The 15419-nt window shown below is 38.2% G+C and overlaps 1 protein-coding gene across 1 annotated transcript in view; it reads left to right on the top strand.

Annotated features, from left to right (window-relative positions):
- syt3 (synaptotagmin III) overlaps positions 1-15419 on the top strand; it is a 69211-nt gene that overhangs the window by 40234 nt on the left and 13558 nt on the right. The window contains exons 6-8 of the mRNA XM_028455924.1: positions 260-436; positions 7360-7486; positions 13405-13623. Coding sequence (XP_028311725.1) covers positions 260-436; positions 7360-7486; positions 13405-13623 — 523 coding nt within the window. The remainder of the gene's footprint in view (positions 1-259; positions 437-7359; positions 7487-13404; positions 13624-15419) is intronic.

The following is a 15419-nucleotide window of genomic DNA, read 5'->3' as shown; positions in this document are numbered from 1 at the left end:
CAGGAGAACGGAGAGCTGTGATTGGATAAGAACGACCTCATCAACCTTGGTTGTGTGTGTGTGTGTGTGTGGGCTTAATAACTGCAGAGGTGAATAAAGACAAGACTGAGCGTTACCGTCCTGCTGCCGATCAATACGTATTGATTATGTAAACACACTAAGGCGTGTGAAAAGCTGCTTTTGGTAAATGATAGTGATGATGATGATACTTTTTGTCCTGTGTGTGTGTGTGTGTGTGTGTGTGTGTGTGTGCTCTCAGGCCTAAGCCCATGACTCACCAGCTCTCCAGCCCAGACTTCCATGGTGAGGAGAAGGAGCAGGTGACCAGCATCGGGCAGATCAAACCAGAGCTGTACCGACCCAAAGGAGACCAGGGAGAAGGAAAGCAGGGAGACACCTGTGGAAAGATCAGCTTCCTGCTGCGCTACGCCTTTAAGTAAGACCCCCTAACCTTTTCTGGTCATGTCCCGCCATTCAAATCTCCTGGGGTTAGGTATCAAGAATCATATCAGACGTTCTCGGATTTAAAAGTCTTTATTTTGGAATCATTCCGGATGGTATGAGCACAAATGATGCTTATCTTAGTAAAAAAAGAGCCTTCACAATCACTAACATTGGTTCCTTAAAAGACTTAATCTACAAATTCAAAACAATGAATGTAGTTTAAAGTGGATTTTTTATTTATGTTTTAAATATCATACAACTTTTATGTGATTAGTAGTAAGGGTGCAACGATTAGTCGACATTGTCGACAAAAATCCATAACAAAATTAGTCACCGACAAAAATAGTTGTCAACAATTGTCAGTTACGTCATCACCATCTTTTTTACATCTCTGCAGAGAGTAATAAGCTTTTTTTTTTAACGTGTAAATGCTATTTTTAATGTGTAAATGCTATTTTTTAATGTGTAAATGCTATCTTTAAAGTGTAAATGCTATTTTTAATGTGTAAATGCTATTTTTTAACGTGTAAATGCTATTTTTAATGTGTAAATGCTATTTTTTAATGTGTAAATGCTATCTTTAAAGTGTAAATGCTATTTTTAATGTGCAAATGCTATTTTTTAACGTGTAAATGCTATTTTTTTAAAGTGTAAATGCTATTTTTAATGTTTAAATGCTATTTTTTAACATGTAAATGCTATTCTTTAATGTGTAAATGCTATTTTTTAACGTGTAAATGCTATTTTTAATGTGTAAATGCTATCTTTAAAGTGTAAATGCCCTTTTTAATGTGCAAATGCTATTTTTTAACGTGTAAATGCTTTTCTTTAACGTGTAAATGCTTTTCTTTAATGTGTAAATGCTATTTTTAATGTTTAAATGCTATTTTTTAACATGTAAATGCTATTCTTTAATGTGTAAATGCTATTACTGGAGCAGATTCTAGTGTTGTCGTATTCAATTTAATTTGTGTTTATAATAAGACCAGTGTTGGGCAAGTTACTTTCAAAATGTAATACATTACATGTTAGTAGTTACTGTCATTTAAAAGTATTTAGTTACATTACAATATTACGGTCTCTGAATTGTAATGCGTTACACTACTTTTGAGTTACTTTCACCAAAATAACCACAGGAGTATGACGAGCATTCTAAAATGCTAAAATATGGTTTATTGCAGCTGATAATATATCCAGTGGAGGGTGATGTGGTATAGCATAATGACTAACAACTACAGTATATATATAATATGTGCTGGCACTCATGAATATGCATAAATAGGCCCCAAAACAGCTTGTTTTTACAACTGCTCAGAAAGTGGCTTTTCAGAGGCTAAAACTCTGGAAAACCTGAAATACTATGTTTTTGTGGTTCTTAGAACAAATGGAGACGAGTGAAAAATAGCATGATATGGACCTTTAAGCAAAAGAATGTGACGATAAGAAGCCTGACACCAAAGAAATTAGACCAAAATTAATCTAAATTATCAAAAATCATTTTTACAACAATTCCTGCATTGATTATTGATATTGTGTCATCATTTGGTTCAGTGTGTAACTATGGACTAACACTGTCTCTGGCAGTGATGATGACAGAGGGATTTTCTTAGACTTTTTGCCGTTGGACGGCCTCGTTTTCTCAGACACACAGCAGCAGATTTACAAAAAGGGTAAAAAGTGCTGATGGCCACAAAGCAAAGGGAGCGGGGGCCGTTTTTAGCCATGAATTATAAATGTGGAGCCACTTTAAACAGCAGCCCAGTACACACATAAAAAAACACCAGACTGTTGTAGTTAAACACACACACACACACACACACACACACGCACACGCACGCACGCACACACACACGCACACACACACGCACGCACGCACGCACGCACGCACGCACACACGCACGCACACACACACACACACACACACACACACACACGCACACGCACGCACACACACACACACACACAATGGAACACAAAGGATCAAAGGTCTTGGCAAACAAAGGGTTAAGTTGTTACAGTCGGTGCAGTGGGAGGGGCCTCATTAGCAGAGGGTGGAAATAATTCAATTGAGTTCATCACGTTGTGTCCATCTGGCAAAGCTTAAAATAGATCCTGGAATCGTTGTTTAAACGCAGCGTGAATTTCTATGAAAATAGAAACAAACAACAGAGAACGAACCTGTGCTGCTGCTTTAAGACACGACTGTGTTCCAAATGTCTCCCTCACGTACATTAAACAGTTACAATTACACATTCAATTACCCGTGCTCAATTACAATTCTTTTTTATCCTCAGAAAGTCAATTACAATGTTGTTCAACAATTACTGAGCATGAAATAAATAACCAAATAAAAGTTAAACTTCATCTTGTGTTAGCTTTCTGTTAGCATCTATTATGCTAACGTGTCCTAAATCAGCTGTGAAATACACTAAAAACAAATATCTGTCATTTAATGTATTTCCTTTCTATTGATTACTTTGTTAGGATTCATAATCAATGAAAATATAGGTTTTAATATTTTTACTGTGGGCGTCTGAGCCTTTTTTGTGTCACTAAACCACTCAATGTTTTTAAAATGTTAAATTGTGGGAAACATTTTAGTAATTATTAACTACATACAGTATGTGTAGAACTGTACATATAGAATTTTCATGGTAATTACAATTACAAAGTCAATTATCTGAACTCAAATTACAATTTAATTACGATTACGACAGCAACGGATTTTTAAAAAATTTCAATTATAATTGACCCCAACCCTGCTACACTCTACAAACTCATTGAGTATATACTGTCTACTGTATACTATTAGTATGATTAGGATGATGAGCGTTCCCACTGAAGTATACTAATAATTTTCCCAAGATGCATTTGGACAACGTTAAAAACCTGAATCACACTGTGACTAAATATCTCTGTTGATTCTCCACCTTTACTTTGAAAGTTCTGAAACATTTGAAGTGAGAAAGTATATCAACATGTGCTCATTTGATCCATAAAACTCATGGAAACACATTTATTTTACACATTTTGAGAGATTTTCAGAGGCCCTCCATTGTGCTACTGACAAAACGTCCTGTTAACTTCAAAATAAGAGCCCTATTTACAAAGAGTTAAAAAAAACAAAAAACTAATAGAAGACAAGAAGAGATGCTTTTATTTTGAAAAGGGGATGTTTGATTTTTAGCTTGAAGCTGATCCCAGGACGATTTGTATGTATAGTTAATGTTTATTTAATGTTCTGTAAGCCTGGAGTTTAATGCATAATAAAGGTGATTGACTTTAGTCATTTTTTTTAAGTAATTGCTATAAAGAGAAATTATTTTTAATAATAACTTACAGTATTTATCTACTACTGTATATTTTGTGTTGCTGTTACAAAGTAGATTCAAGACTTTGAAAGAATATGACGAGGTCGGCCCAAAATGCCCTTATGTTTAGAAATCAAATATGGTGACCCTAATTGTGTGTCCACTAAATATTTTAACATTATTATGTCTATTTTAAGATGAAATTTTGCATTTTAATGTTGCTTTTTGCACGTTGCACTCGGCTTTTTAAACTGTGACAATAAATAAGCCGTGACGCACTATGAAGTTCGATTGCATCGTCATCATTATAATTACATGTACTGTAAAAGATGCTCCATACTGTGCAGCAGCAAACTGTAAAAACTCTATAAATGAGTTCTATGGTAGTCCTTAGACGGGTGTAGTGACCAATTCTGTGGCCCAACAAAATGGTGGCTCCGGTGCCTTCAGTACGTGTTTAATTGTGGACTTTGTGCAACATTTAGCACTTTTATTATCGGATATGAGTAATTTTGATAGAATGAGCTGCTGTTAAAACATAGGACGTCAAAAATGGTGACATGGACTTTAAATGACAGGAATTTATGACTTTCCTAACAGCGATATTTTCATTTTTAGGAGCAGGACTCAGACTGAGAGTTGGAGGAGTGTGTGCGTGTGCGTGTGTGTGTGTGTGTGCGTGTGTGTGTGCGTGTGCGCGCATGTGTGTGTGTGTGTCGGTGCCAGCTGTGATAATACAGATATGTTAATGTGTGAGACCCCACAGCTCGGAGAGCAACAGTCAGGACAACGATGTCAATCTTTCTGAGTTCCTTGGGGGGGAACGCGTTTCTATTGACATTCCTATTAAAAGCTGACACATTCCCGCTGTGGGAATAACAACCACCTTTTGGGCTTTGTGTGCCAGGAACGAGGCTATGAGTGTTGCTCTCCCTCTTCAAGCTGTAATAGGTGTATTTACTGGAGCAGGCCTCGGGGATTGTGGGAAAAACTTGTGTACGGTGGAGTGTTAAGCTGGGAGAAGACGTGAGTAGGTGAAACTAACAAAGGGTTGGTTTCTCCTCGTCTTTAAGCTGCCTGATGCTCACACTTTGTGTACATCTGTGACCACACACAGATGTACACCAGGGGTAGACTGGCCATCTAACATACCGGGCGTCGACCCAAAGTGGGCCGGTCTAGTCAGCTATGTTTTTGTTTTTTTTAACAAGCGACTGAATGCAGACATGGTAACAGGTGGACAAAAATGGTCCAAAAGTGGCAAAAATTGGCTTAAAATTAGTCAAGAGTGGCCAAAAAAATGGGCAAATAAAGAGGAAGCAGGTGGTAGGTAATGGAAAAAGTTAGTAAAATGGGCAAACAATAGTGAAAAAGTGCAAAAATGTAGAACAAAAAGAGTGGTATTTCCTGGGCAAAACTTAGATTATTTGGATGAGAAGTGGCGAAAAAAAAGTTGGATAAAAATGTCAAAAAGAAATTGCAAAAATTTGAAAATAGTGACATTTATTGGCAAAATGAAGCTAAAGTCTGTCAAAAGGGGCAAAAATTGGACAAAATGGCCAAAGAAAATAGGTATAAGGAGATTATACCAGGCATCGTCCAGGTGGACCATTGAGCCAAAGGGTTCCGGTCCAGTCCGCTACGTTTTTTGCTTTTTTAATGATTATTTTTACATGACCCATTAGACGGTTTATGTGGGGCGGTGCAAGTTTCTTCATTTTGTAAATTTACTCCAACGCAAGTCACAAAAATTGCAGAACTGGTGGCAAAAAAAGAGTGAAAAGCGACCACAATGAACAACAAAAAACAGTCGAGTGGCCAAATAATTGGGCAAAAAAAGAGGAAACAGGTGATATTCAATGGCAAAAGGCTGCTTAAATGAACAAAATGTGGCTAACAATGGTAAAAAGGGCAAAAATGTGGAATAAAATGCTATTTATTGGGCAAAAGGTAGTATTTTTGGATGAAAGGTCACAAAATGGGTTAAAGGACAAAAATTGGATGAAAGTGTCAAAAAGACAATGAAAATGTACAAAAAATAGCAAAACAGGGATATTTATTGGCAAAAATGAGCTAAAACCTGAAAAAAAAAGTCAAAACATTTTGAAATTATTAAAGAAATATAGGTCAAAAGGGGTTAAAAAGTTTCTGTGTTTTTATAATTGTCTTGTTTGTTCTTTTGGAGAATTTTTGCATATTTTGTGTCACTTTATGCCTTTATAGCAGGAGCTGCACAAAATCAACATTTGGCCCCCGTGCCACCAGTTTTTATATCCGATATTGGAGGGAATCTTTTTGTTGTTCACTAGTGACAAACATCAACAAACTGGCTCTATTTAAACCATAATCTGGTCCATAATAACAGATAATCCAGGTCATCAACAAACTGCGGTGATTTAAATTTCACTTTCGTTCGTTGTTGCTGTTGTTTTTGTGTTTTTGTTGTGGTTTTTGTATGTTTTTTCTGTCATTTTTGTAGTTTTTGTACATTTTCCTGTCATTTATTGTTGTGTGTGTTTTGTATTGATTTTTTCCATTTTGTGTGTTTTGTTGTATTTTGGTGTGTTGTTTGAGTCTTTTTTGTATATTTTTTTAAACTGAGGGCCACGTTTGGCCCGCAGGCCATCAGTTTCCTATATCTGATTTTGGAGGGAATTTTTTAAAACCATTTTAAGTTGTAACTGGCAATTTCAACCATAATTAAGTCCATTATCACCTCCTTGTTAAATATTGATCTGTGTGTAAATGACCTGATGTTTCCAGGGATCCAACTGGATGTGATTCCCGTCTAAACATGTGTCCACATGTGTCAGCTGTGTGTGTGTTCTGTGCATGTGGAAACATCCAGGGGTCGTGTCCTAACCCCCTCCCCTCCTCCCCCCTCTGTCTCCTGCTGCAGCTAATGAAGTGCTGACACGCTGCTTAACACGGGCAGACGCGTGCTAATAAGGTCTGATTAAAGCTGTCCTTGTCTTCATCTGCTAATTGAACACACACACCGAACGTGACCGTGTGACGATGAGGGCGTGTGCGCGGTGCGCGCCGTTGCTTATGTGTTTGTGCGTGACGTTTCAGAAGCGGTAACACTGCTGACACAAGCACTGAGGAGAGTGTTTCTGCTCGCAGCTATTTTTAGGATAAAAACAGAAATAGTCTGATTTCCTACTGAAATGTGACACCTGAATACATCAGAGAACGGCTCCCAACAACAAACTATTCTGTCCAGTTTAAGTCGAATAAATGATTAGAGACCAGGGTAGGGGTCAATTATAGTTGTAATAATTGATAATTAATTACAATTATGGCATAATTATAATTGTATATGAAAAAACTGCTGCTGTTTTAATCATGATTGAATTGTAATTGACTTTGTGATTGTAATTGGCATGAAAATACTATAAAAAATGTAAATTATAATTTGATGGGGAAGCATTCCTTATGTTTGTCAACTACGTCCATTTTACTGTGAAAGAGCTGTTCCAAAACCTCATTCATGCCTGTGTTGTGGGAAAGTTCTCATGAGAATATTTCTTTTATTATTATTATTATTATTATTATTATTAGAGCGTGGTGGGCTAACGATGTTGATGTTCTTGTCTTTCAGCACGGAGCAGCTGGTGGTGAAAATACTGAAAGCTTTGGACCTGCCGGCGAAGGACGCCAACGGCTTCTCAGATCCATACGTGAAGATCTACCTACTGCCAGACAGGAAGAAGAAATACCAGACCAAGGTGAGTCCACCTCTCACAATGTAATAACCAGTGTTGGGTGTAAGGCATTATTGCAATAATATTACAGTCTCGAGGAACATAGTACTGTAACGTGTTATTATAGAAATACTTGTGATTAAATGACAGTTTCTAACTAAATACTTGGTTGGTTATTTGTGGGGAGGACGTAGACTTCTGCTACATGTGTGTCTGTGTGCTAAAAGTTGAAAAATGACAGGGCAAAGGAGAGAAAGTCATTCAAACGGGCAGTTTTGCTTCCCATCAACAACAGTAGTCATAACCACGGCCGGCCTTCCCGCCAGGCAACCCAGGCAGCCGCCTAGGGCGCCATCTGCTGGAGGGGCACCAAATGACCTAAAGCCGGCCCTGATCATACCTATCAGAAAGCTGTTGATGTGCCTATCCCTATGTTAGAATTACAGTAGCTAGATGAACTCTTAAAATCATGAATTAGCTGTTCTTTGTGTGTTGCGTGGAGATGAGACAGTGTGAGTTGCTGTTGTGGAATGTAAGGGCTGTTTTTCTGGAAAAACACGTGTTCACTGTTCACGTTCATGTCCAGTTTAATATGTTCCCACACTTAACATTTTCAGTCTTTTCTTAGAGCAGTTATCGTCATTTTTATCGTCCTAGCTCCCCGATGTTAAAAACAAACTCTGTCAATGGTACGTCAGTCTTCATGTGATTTACTCGGCTTTGAGCTGTAAAAATTCAATTAAACAATTCCTCGAGGCAGAAAAAACTCCTCGATCATTTTTAAACATTTATTTATTTTACATTTAGTTTACAAACTTGATTTGCACTGTTTTTCCTTTTTTCTCTCTCTTTTTTTTTTTTTTTTTACAACTTTTTTGTTAGTTTTATTGCCAAGCTTGAAATAAATACATTTTAATAAATTTTCACCCATCTCCATTTGTTCTAAGAACCCCAAAAACTTAGTATTTGTGGTTTATTTTCCCAAACTTGCCTGTTTTCCAGAGTTTTAGCCTCTGAAAAGTCACTTTCTGAGCATTTCTAAAAACAGGCTGTTTAGGGCCCTACTTATGTATATTCATGAGTGGGCGTGTCTATAGACGCTGACTCCACACAACAGCTGATCACTAGTGATTTAATTTGCTATCCACAAACTCAGTCAAAAAGCTCCACATTACAGTAAAACACATGGATATTTAAGCGGCTGTTGTGATTGTGAGTCAGACAAACACTGTTTCAGGGTGTGTGTGCGGCAGCAGCAAAGGAGTCAATCAGCTGAGTCAGCTGCTTTAAACACTCATCTGAGCTGCTACGTCATTTTCTTGTCATTATCTACACTGATTACAGGAATAGTCCATTTAAGGTGATAATCCACTGTTTTGTCCAACAGCTGCGTCGCATTGTGTCACAAACACGTCAGATCATCTCAAAGGCAAAAACGAGACAGTATAACAGGTACTAAAAATGGAACTGATTATAACCCACTGCTCCTCAGGGAGGGGTTAAATGCAAAGAACACATTTTGTGTACGTAGCTTTACATATATAACAATAAAGTATATATTCTATATTAAACTGCAATGTTTGTTTTAGCTGTGAGGTAGTTTGAGAGGGCGGAGCTCACATTCTTATAGGGTAGGAGGAGGCAGGATTGTCAGGAGGAGGATTGAGGCAGTAACTAAGTAATTTTTTTTTTAAAAAGAAACTAATTTGTAACAAATTACTTTTTCAAAGTAACTTTCCCCACACTGATAAAAACACACATTTTCCCACTGTTTTTAAGCATTGTGATTGTAATTGAATTATTGCCACACAAATCCATCAGACTTCCTGTCCATCTTTAAGGCTTTAGTCCTTTAATGACATGAAGCTGACACCAAAGATCGCGTCGACACAAAATCTATACCAGAGCAGGACATTGAGACCCCTGACAGTGATTAACACTGACTATCTCAGTGGTAATCTGATTAGTTAGAATACAAGCTCCCAACATAAATAAATCCAGGATCAAACTAGCCTGTTTAATCCCAGAGGAAACAGTTACATGAAATAATTCATAATATCACACTCAAAATATGACTGTGCATCAAATAAAGCATTTAGAAAAAAAAACTGACATTCTCATCAAAAACAAAAACATTATTCAAACAGAAAAAGGTTGAATTATTAAGATACTGGAACCCTGATGGGAGCTAACTGATTTTGTGTTCATTAAAAATCGACTTATATCCTGCAGTTTTTTGTTAATTTAGGTTTTATAAACTGATAAACTGAATGATTAAATAAGAATACTGTAATATTTTCCCTCTTTTCACTGTCTCTATAAAGGCTTGAATGAACTTTACTACTAAAAGTTTAATTAAATTGTTTTTTGTATGCAACTTTTGGAGCTCCAAAACACAAAAAAAAATTACAAAAACAACACAAACGAGAAAAATACTCAAAATCTCTCCAAAAACACACAAAATGACACAAAAATATCAACACAAATTATGAAAAGGATAGAAAAATACACAAAACAACTCTTAAGAATCCACAAAATTACTCAATGGACATACAAAATGACTAAAAATACACAAACTGATTTTCTATCATACAGTATGTTCCATCTGGAGATTTTTCCTGTCTTCTCGCTGCAGTTTGGGTCGAATAAAGCCTTTAAAACGTCTTCAGCTCCTCTAGTTTTCTCTCTTCTCGAGGATATCTCTGAGCTCTACAGCCTCCTGGAGTGGTGTTGTCGTTCTTTGTGTGAAATCCATATATATCACCAGAACTACTGATCATTCCAAGGCTTTGAAATGTTCACAATCGGCGCCGCTTCTCTGAGTCAGCGATCAGTGGGAAACGTCTGTCTCCCCCTCCTCCATTGTACGTCTGCCTCCTGAAAACCAGCCCAAAGCTGTTAAATGTGTCAGGAATTTACATAATAGAGCAACTCTTGTTCCCATTGTTTAATTCTAATCACGCCACCGTTGGCGCTGGAATTTAACGCCACGTGTGCCTTTTCAGCACTTTTTTTATATCCTTCGAGTCAGACTTCAGCTACGATTGAAGGTTCTCAAAGTCAACAAGTTGCTGAAACGGTGCAATAAGTGGGCAATGGTGAAGGGACAACAGCTGGATTTGGAAACCCATATGTGTCACTTTGTAATGAAAGGAAGCCTGTGTGCAGCAGGGCTTTAGTATCAGGTGTGCGCAGAGTGGGAGACGTGCAGAAAACTGTCACAGTGCAGATAGAATCCAGGATGAAGACAGATTAGACTACTTAAGTCATCCATAACAATGAGATCCTTCATGTGTGCGCTGAATAATACTATCCCTGTCGGTGGGATGGAAATATCAGATATTTAAAATGTGCAAGTTTAAAAACTTGATCGAGGAAAGTTAGATTTGAGCGTCTAGAATAATCTGTTTTAATCATACCCGTCAAGTTTGGATTTGCTGTAAACATAATTACACGTTATAATTAGAGCTGAGTAAAAAAATAAATAAATCAATTTCACTGATCTTGAATCAGATATTGGTGCTTAAACGTGTTATTTTTTCTTATTCTAACCCCCAGTAGTTGAACGCCATCGTCTTGCGTTAGCAACGCCGACTACTGCACCTGTGCAGCGCGATAGTACATTCTGTGCAAATATAGCAGATGCAGACGATGCTCTGCTGGGTAAGTCAGGTGTTTGGAATCATCTTATTAATATCCAAATAAAATTTGAACGATCAATCAATCAATAGTGAATCGAGATCGTGATTAATCAATTCCAAATCGTATGAAACAGAATCAAATCGATTCAGGAAATTGGCCATGACAGCCAGCTCTAATTATAATATAGCCTAACAGAAAACGTAAAACCGTATATGAAGCACTTTTTTTTTTAATTTAATATATTTACAGTTCATATACAAGTCAGCACTTTGCATATTTACTGTTGATTTCACGTTACTTGTCTTTAAGTTTGACTTTTACAATTTATTTTCATTACATATTTGCTTTTAATTTCTCAGACTCACTCATGTGGTTCTCTGGTATTCATTAATGACTTATTATAGACATTTTAAAACCTTTTTGAAAAGAGTTGTGTATATTTGTGGTGCTTGTGTTTGGTGGGTTGTTCATGTTGACTTACAGTACGTTATTCCTTCTCCTGTGGCAGAACGCTAAAATCTGTTACTAATCATACAGAACGTGAAACTGTGCCCCAGCCTGCTGCTCTTTAGGAAGGTAAATATGGGAGAATTTTAATACGGTAGGAATGGAGGGAATAAGAGGTAAAATACAGTAGCTTCCTGGAGAAAAACGGGATACTTGACAGATATGGTTTTAATGGCAACGGTTCTAACCTGAGTCAATCCCTGGCAAACCGACACAGACTCTTCTTCACATAACCTGGACCCACACTGAGTGTATCTGATCCAGAACGTTGAACCAGATCCCAATAGAGGACGTGGGCCGTCACCAAGATCTTCTTCCTGTTGGCTTTCTTTGTAAATCCCAACCAGAAGCCAAAATGATTGATTATTCGTTTTCGTTGCCATCCACATTTCCTGGGTTGGGTTGGGGTCGCAGTAACCCCAGATTCCCTAATGAACCTTCTCAACAACTTTCACCAGTTCTTCTTGAGATCCCAAAGTGTTTCCTGAACAGTTAACAAAAAAAATGTTTTCACCAGCATTCGTCCGTTCATCTACTAATTTAAATGAAATTTGGTGAGGTAATAGACGATGCCAAAAGATTAGAACAAGTTCAATTTAGGAGATGATCCGGCAGGTATGGTGGATACAATATCCAGATCAGGTTTTGGAGCTAAATGGCTGGTTCTACAGCACCACCTGCTGGTGATGTTGCACTTCAAACTTGGCGAAGGTTTGCGCTCTTGTTCCTCTTACGTTTCCAGTGAAACACTAAGGTTTCCCCCCAAATTTGTGATATTAAAATGGTGTTACCGCTGATGTAATGTTACATACAATGTAGCCCTACAGTGAAATTTGTCTCTGGATTTAACCTATCCTTTTGAGGAACAATATATAATAATAAAAAAAAAATAGAATAATAATCTGTAACCATGGGTAGTCTTACATTGGCTAATGTGTCATTTGTGGCAATGCACGGAGACTCCTGACTGTTGGTCGATTTATATTCTAATTTCCAATTATTCATGTACCCCCTATGACAATTTGTGTATCCCACTTTGGGAACTTGGATTCTAATGCTGCGTTCACACGGTATGTGTCTTCTGCGGCATCGGACGCATCTGACGTACGAAACGTACCGCAGGGTCTGCAGGATCAAAAAATGTCCCCATTCGCATCATACGCACATCTGAAGTGAAGCCCCGCCCACCAGCGACACATCCAAGTCTGTGAGTTTCACTGCCTGCTGAAGCGAGGCGCTGCGCTCCTTTTTCTCCTAAACATAAACCACCAGTGAAAAAAGCCGGTGTGATTAGCGGCTAATGCTATCCTAGCTCAGTGCCGACTTTCAAAAATGAAAACTACAGAGAACTTTTACCTGCTACTACCACCTCCTCACTGATTCTCCTCCACGCCTAATCCTTCCTAGTCCAGTCCTGGTTCTAAAGGGCGTGTCCTACAGCTCCAGGTGGTCACACACAGCTTCTACTCCATGGTTGAATGGGTGAACAGACCGGTGTCCGTGTTGACGTGACGTCATCGTCAACAAATACTCTGATTGGCTTTTGTCATTTGAAACAGTCGTATGAATGTGCAGGTGTGCAGATATGCGTAAAATCGGGAGCGCGTTCTCACGGCCAGCGCACTTGACTTGCGGATCGCACTGCACTGCTGCACTGGAAAGATTTCGCATCTGGGACGCATCTATCCATTGACTTTGTATGTAAACTGGACGTACGGACATTTCATGACACATCCGGTGTGAACGCAGCATCATGTAACATCACTTCTTTCTCCCTCTGTTTTCTACCTCAGGTTCACAGAAAGACTTTAAACCCAGTGTTCAACGAGACGTTCCAGTTCGGCGTGCCGCTGAACGAGCTACATTCCAGGAAGCTGCATTTCTCCGTGTACGACTTCGACCGCTTCTCCAGACACGACCTGATTGGTCAGGTGGTGGTGGACAACCTGCTGGACTTCAGCGAGGGCAGCGGGGACAAACCGGTCTGGAGGGACATTGTGGAGGGCCATGCGGTGAGATGCTGGATTAGCACGTTTGTTGTAGACCAAAGACGAGTGAAAAAACATAATGAAGCAGCTTTAAAGAAAACAATATATACAGATATAGATATAGGAAAGGTAATGACGTAGTATTACATTGTAATAGTATTAAAATTCATGTTAAAACTTGAAAAAAATGCAAGTAAAAAGCTGTACGCTGAAATTACAGAAATGACATTTCCATCAAATAATACTAACGCATTTTAACCTTGGGGTCAATCTGACCCCAGGGATATTTGCCTCCAGAAAATGTATTTTCACAAAATTGTTGACCCAAAACTTTGTTCATAAGTTGAATACATAAATAACCCCTTGATAATGAAACCTGGACCTGTTCTCTAGCGCCACCATCAGGCTAAACTTTCAAATTAGAATGAATTAATCTTGAATATTTTCTCAAATCAACTCAAAAGTATCAACTCTGCACACACAGACACATTTTACACAGCTAAAACAGCTTGGGGTCAAATTGACCTCAGAGCAACACCAATGCGTGCAATATGTACACAGCATGATAATTTTATGCTCAACTCACTCACTGCCATTGACGTACATATACGTAATTTTAAATTCTACCGCTCACTGCCATTGACGTATATTTACGTCAATTATGTTTTATAACGAGGGTTGCTAGGAGACACTCTGGCGGAGGTCTCCCATGAATATCAGCCCGGTACTATGATGTAGTGACCAACTGGTGCCATGTAGGTGGCAGTAGTGTGCCTTTGGATGTGAGATCACCCGTGATCAGCAGAGATTAGGGTGAGAGGAAAGGAGTTTATGAGGCAAGAAATGATGCTACGAGGGAAGATTATGAAGCTTCCAGCAGCTTTCGGCAGTGCACACTGGAGCAGAACATGTGTGGACCTAAGTCGATTATCGAGTGTCGCAATCGTGAGAGAAGACAATTAACAATCCGGGCCAAACGGGTCGACTCGGCATGACGGGGAGTAGGAGGAAGTTGCAAAATAATAATAATTTTGCCATCAAAAGCCCAGTCTCAGTGTTGTTTTTGTTGTTTTATAGAAGGAAACCAATGTTCAGATGTTTGAGGTGTCTCTAAAGCAAAAAAAAAACATTAGCCTCAAAGTCACTTTTAAATCCTGTTTTCTCAGCCTTTTGCTCAGAAACTGGTGTTTTATGTGAAACTTACCTATATTCAACTGCTGATTACGGAAGAATAAAACAAGCTAGAAACCATTTTTTCTCCTAATGAAAGTAGAGTCTATTGTGTCAGAATCTGGATTTTACATAGACATGCTCTAAAATATCTGGCAGGGAGAGGGGTTGCTGTTCTGAAAATGGCTGGCAGCCAATGAGTTAATCAACTGCACTTATTAAATTAGGAAAAGTCATAAAATATGAAGCAAAAAAAACTATTATTTTTTGAAGGATAAACGATGAATAGGGTCACATTGACCCAAAGGATAATAGGAGGGTTAAAAAATGAATAATAAAAATACTTTTAACAATAAAAATAAAAACAATATTGACTTTCAGGAAGTGAATTTCCATTTTTCCATCCATTCCCGACCCAGTGTATTATATTTAAACTGTTTAACAGTTTCCCTGCAGGTTTTTCTCAGCGAGACGTTCACGCTGCTCTTACTTCTTTATGTAGTCCTGGATTTAATGATGTTTACTTCAGTACTTTTCTTTTTTTTTGGGAACTGCCCATCTGCTGACAGACTGTCTGTGACTTCCTCCTGACTTTGGTTGTATATTTTGGCTGGCTGCCTCGCTGAAAGTGATTTTTAATTTTCAGTCTG

Source organism: Gouania willdenowi, chromosome 8, assembly GCF_900634775.1.
Source record: "Gouania willdenowi chromosome 8, fGouWil2.1, whole genome shotgun sequence".
Classification (NCBI taxonomy): Eukaryota; Metazoa; Chordata; class Actinopteri; order Blenniiformes; family Gobiesocidae; genus Gouania; species Gouania willdenowi.
Note: the sequence above shows the minus strand (reverse complement) of the source record. Positions and strands in the feature narration are given on the sequence as shown.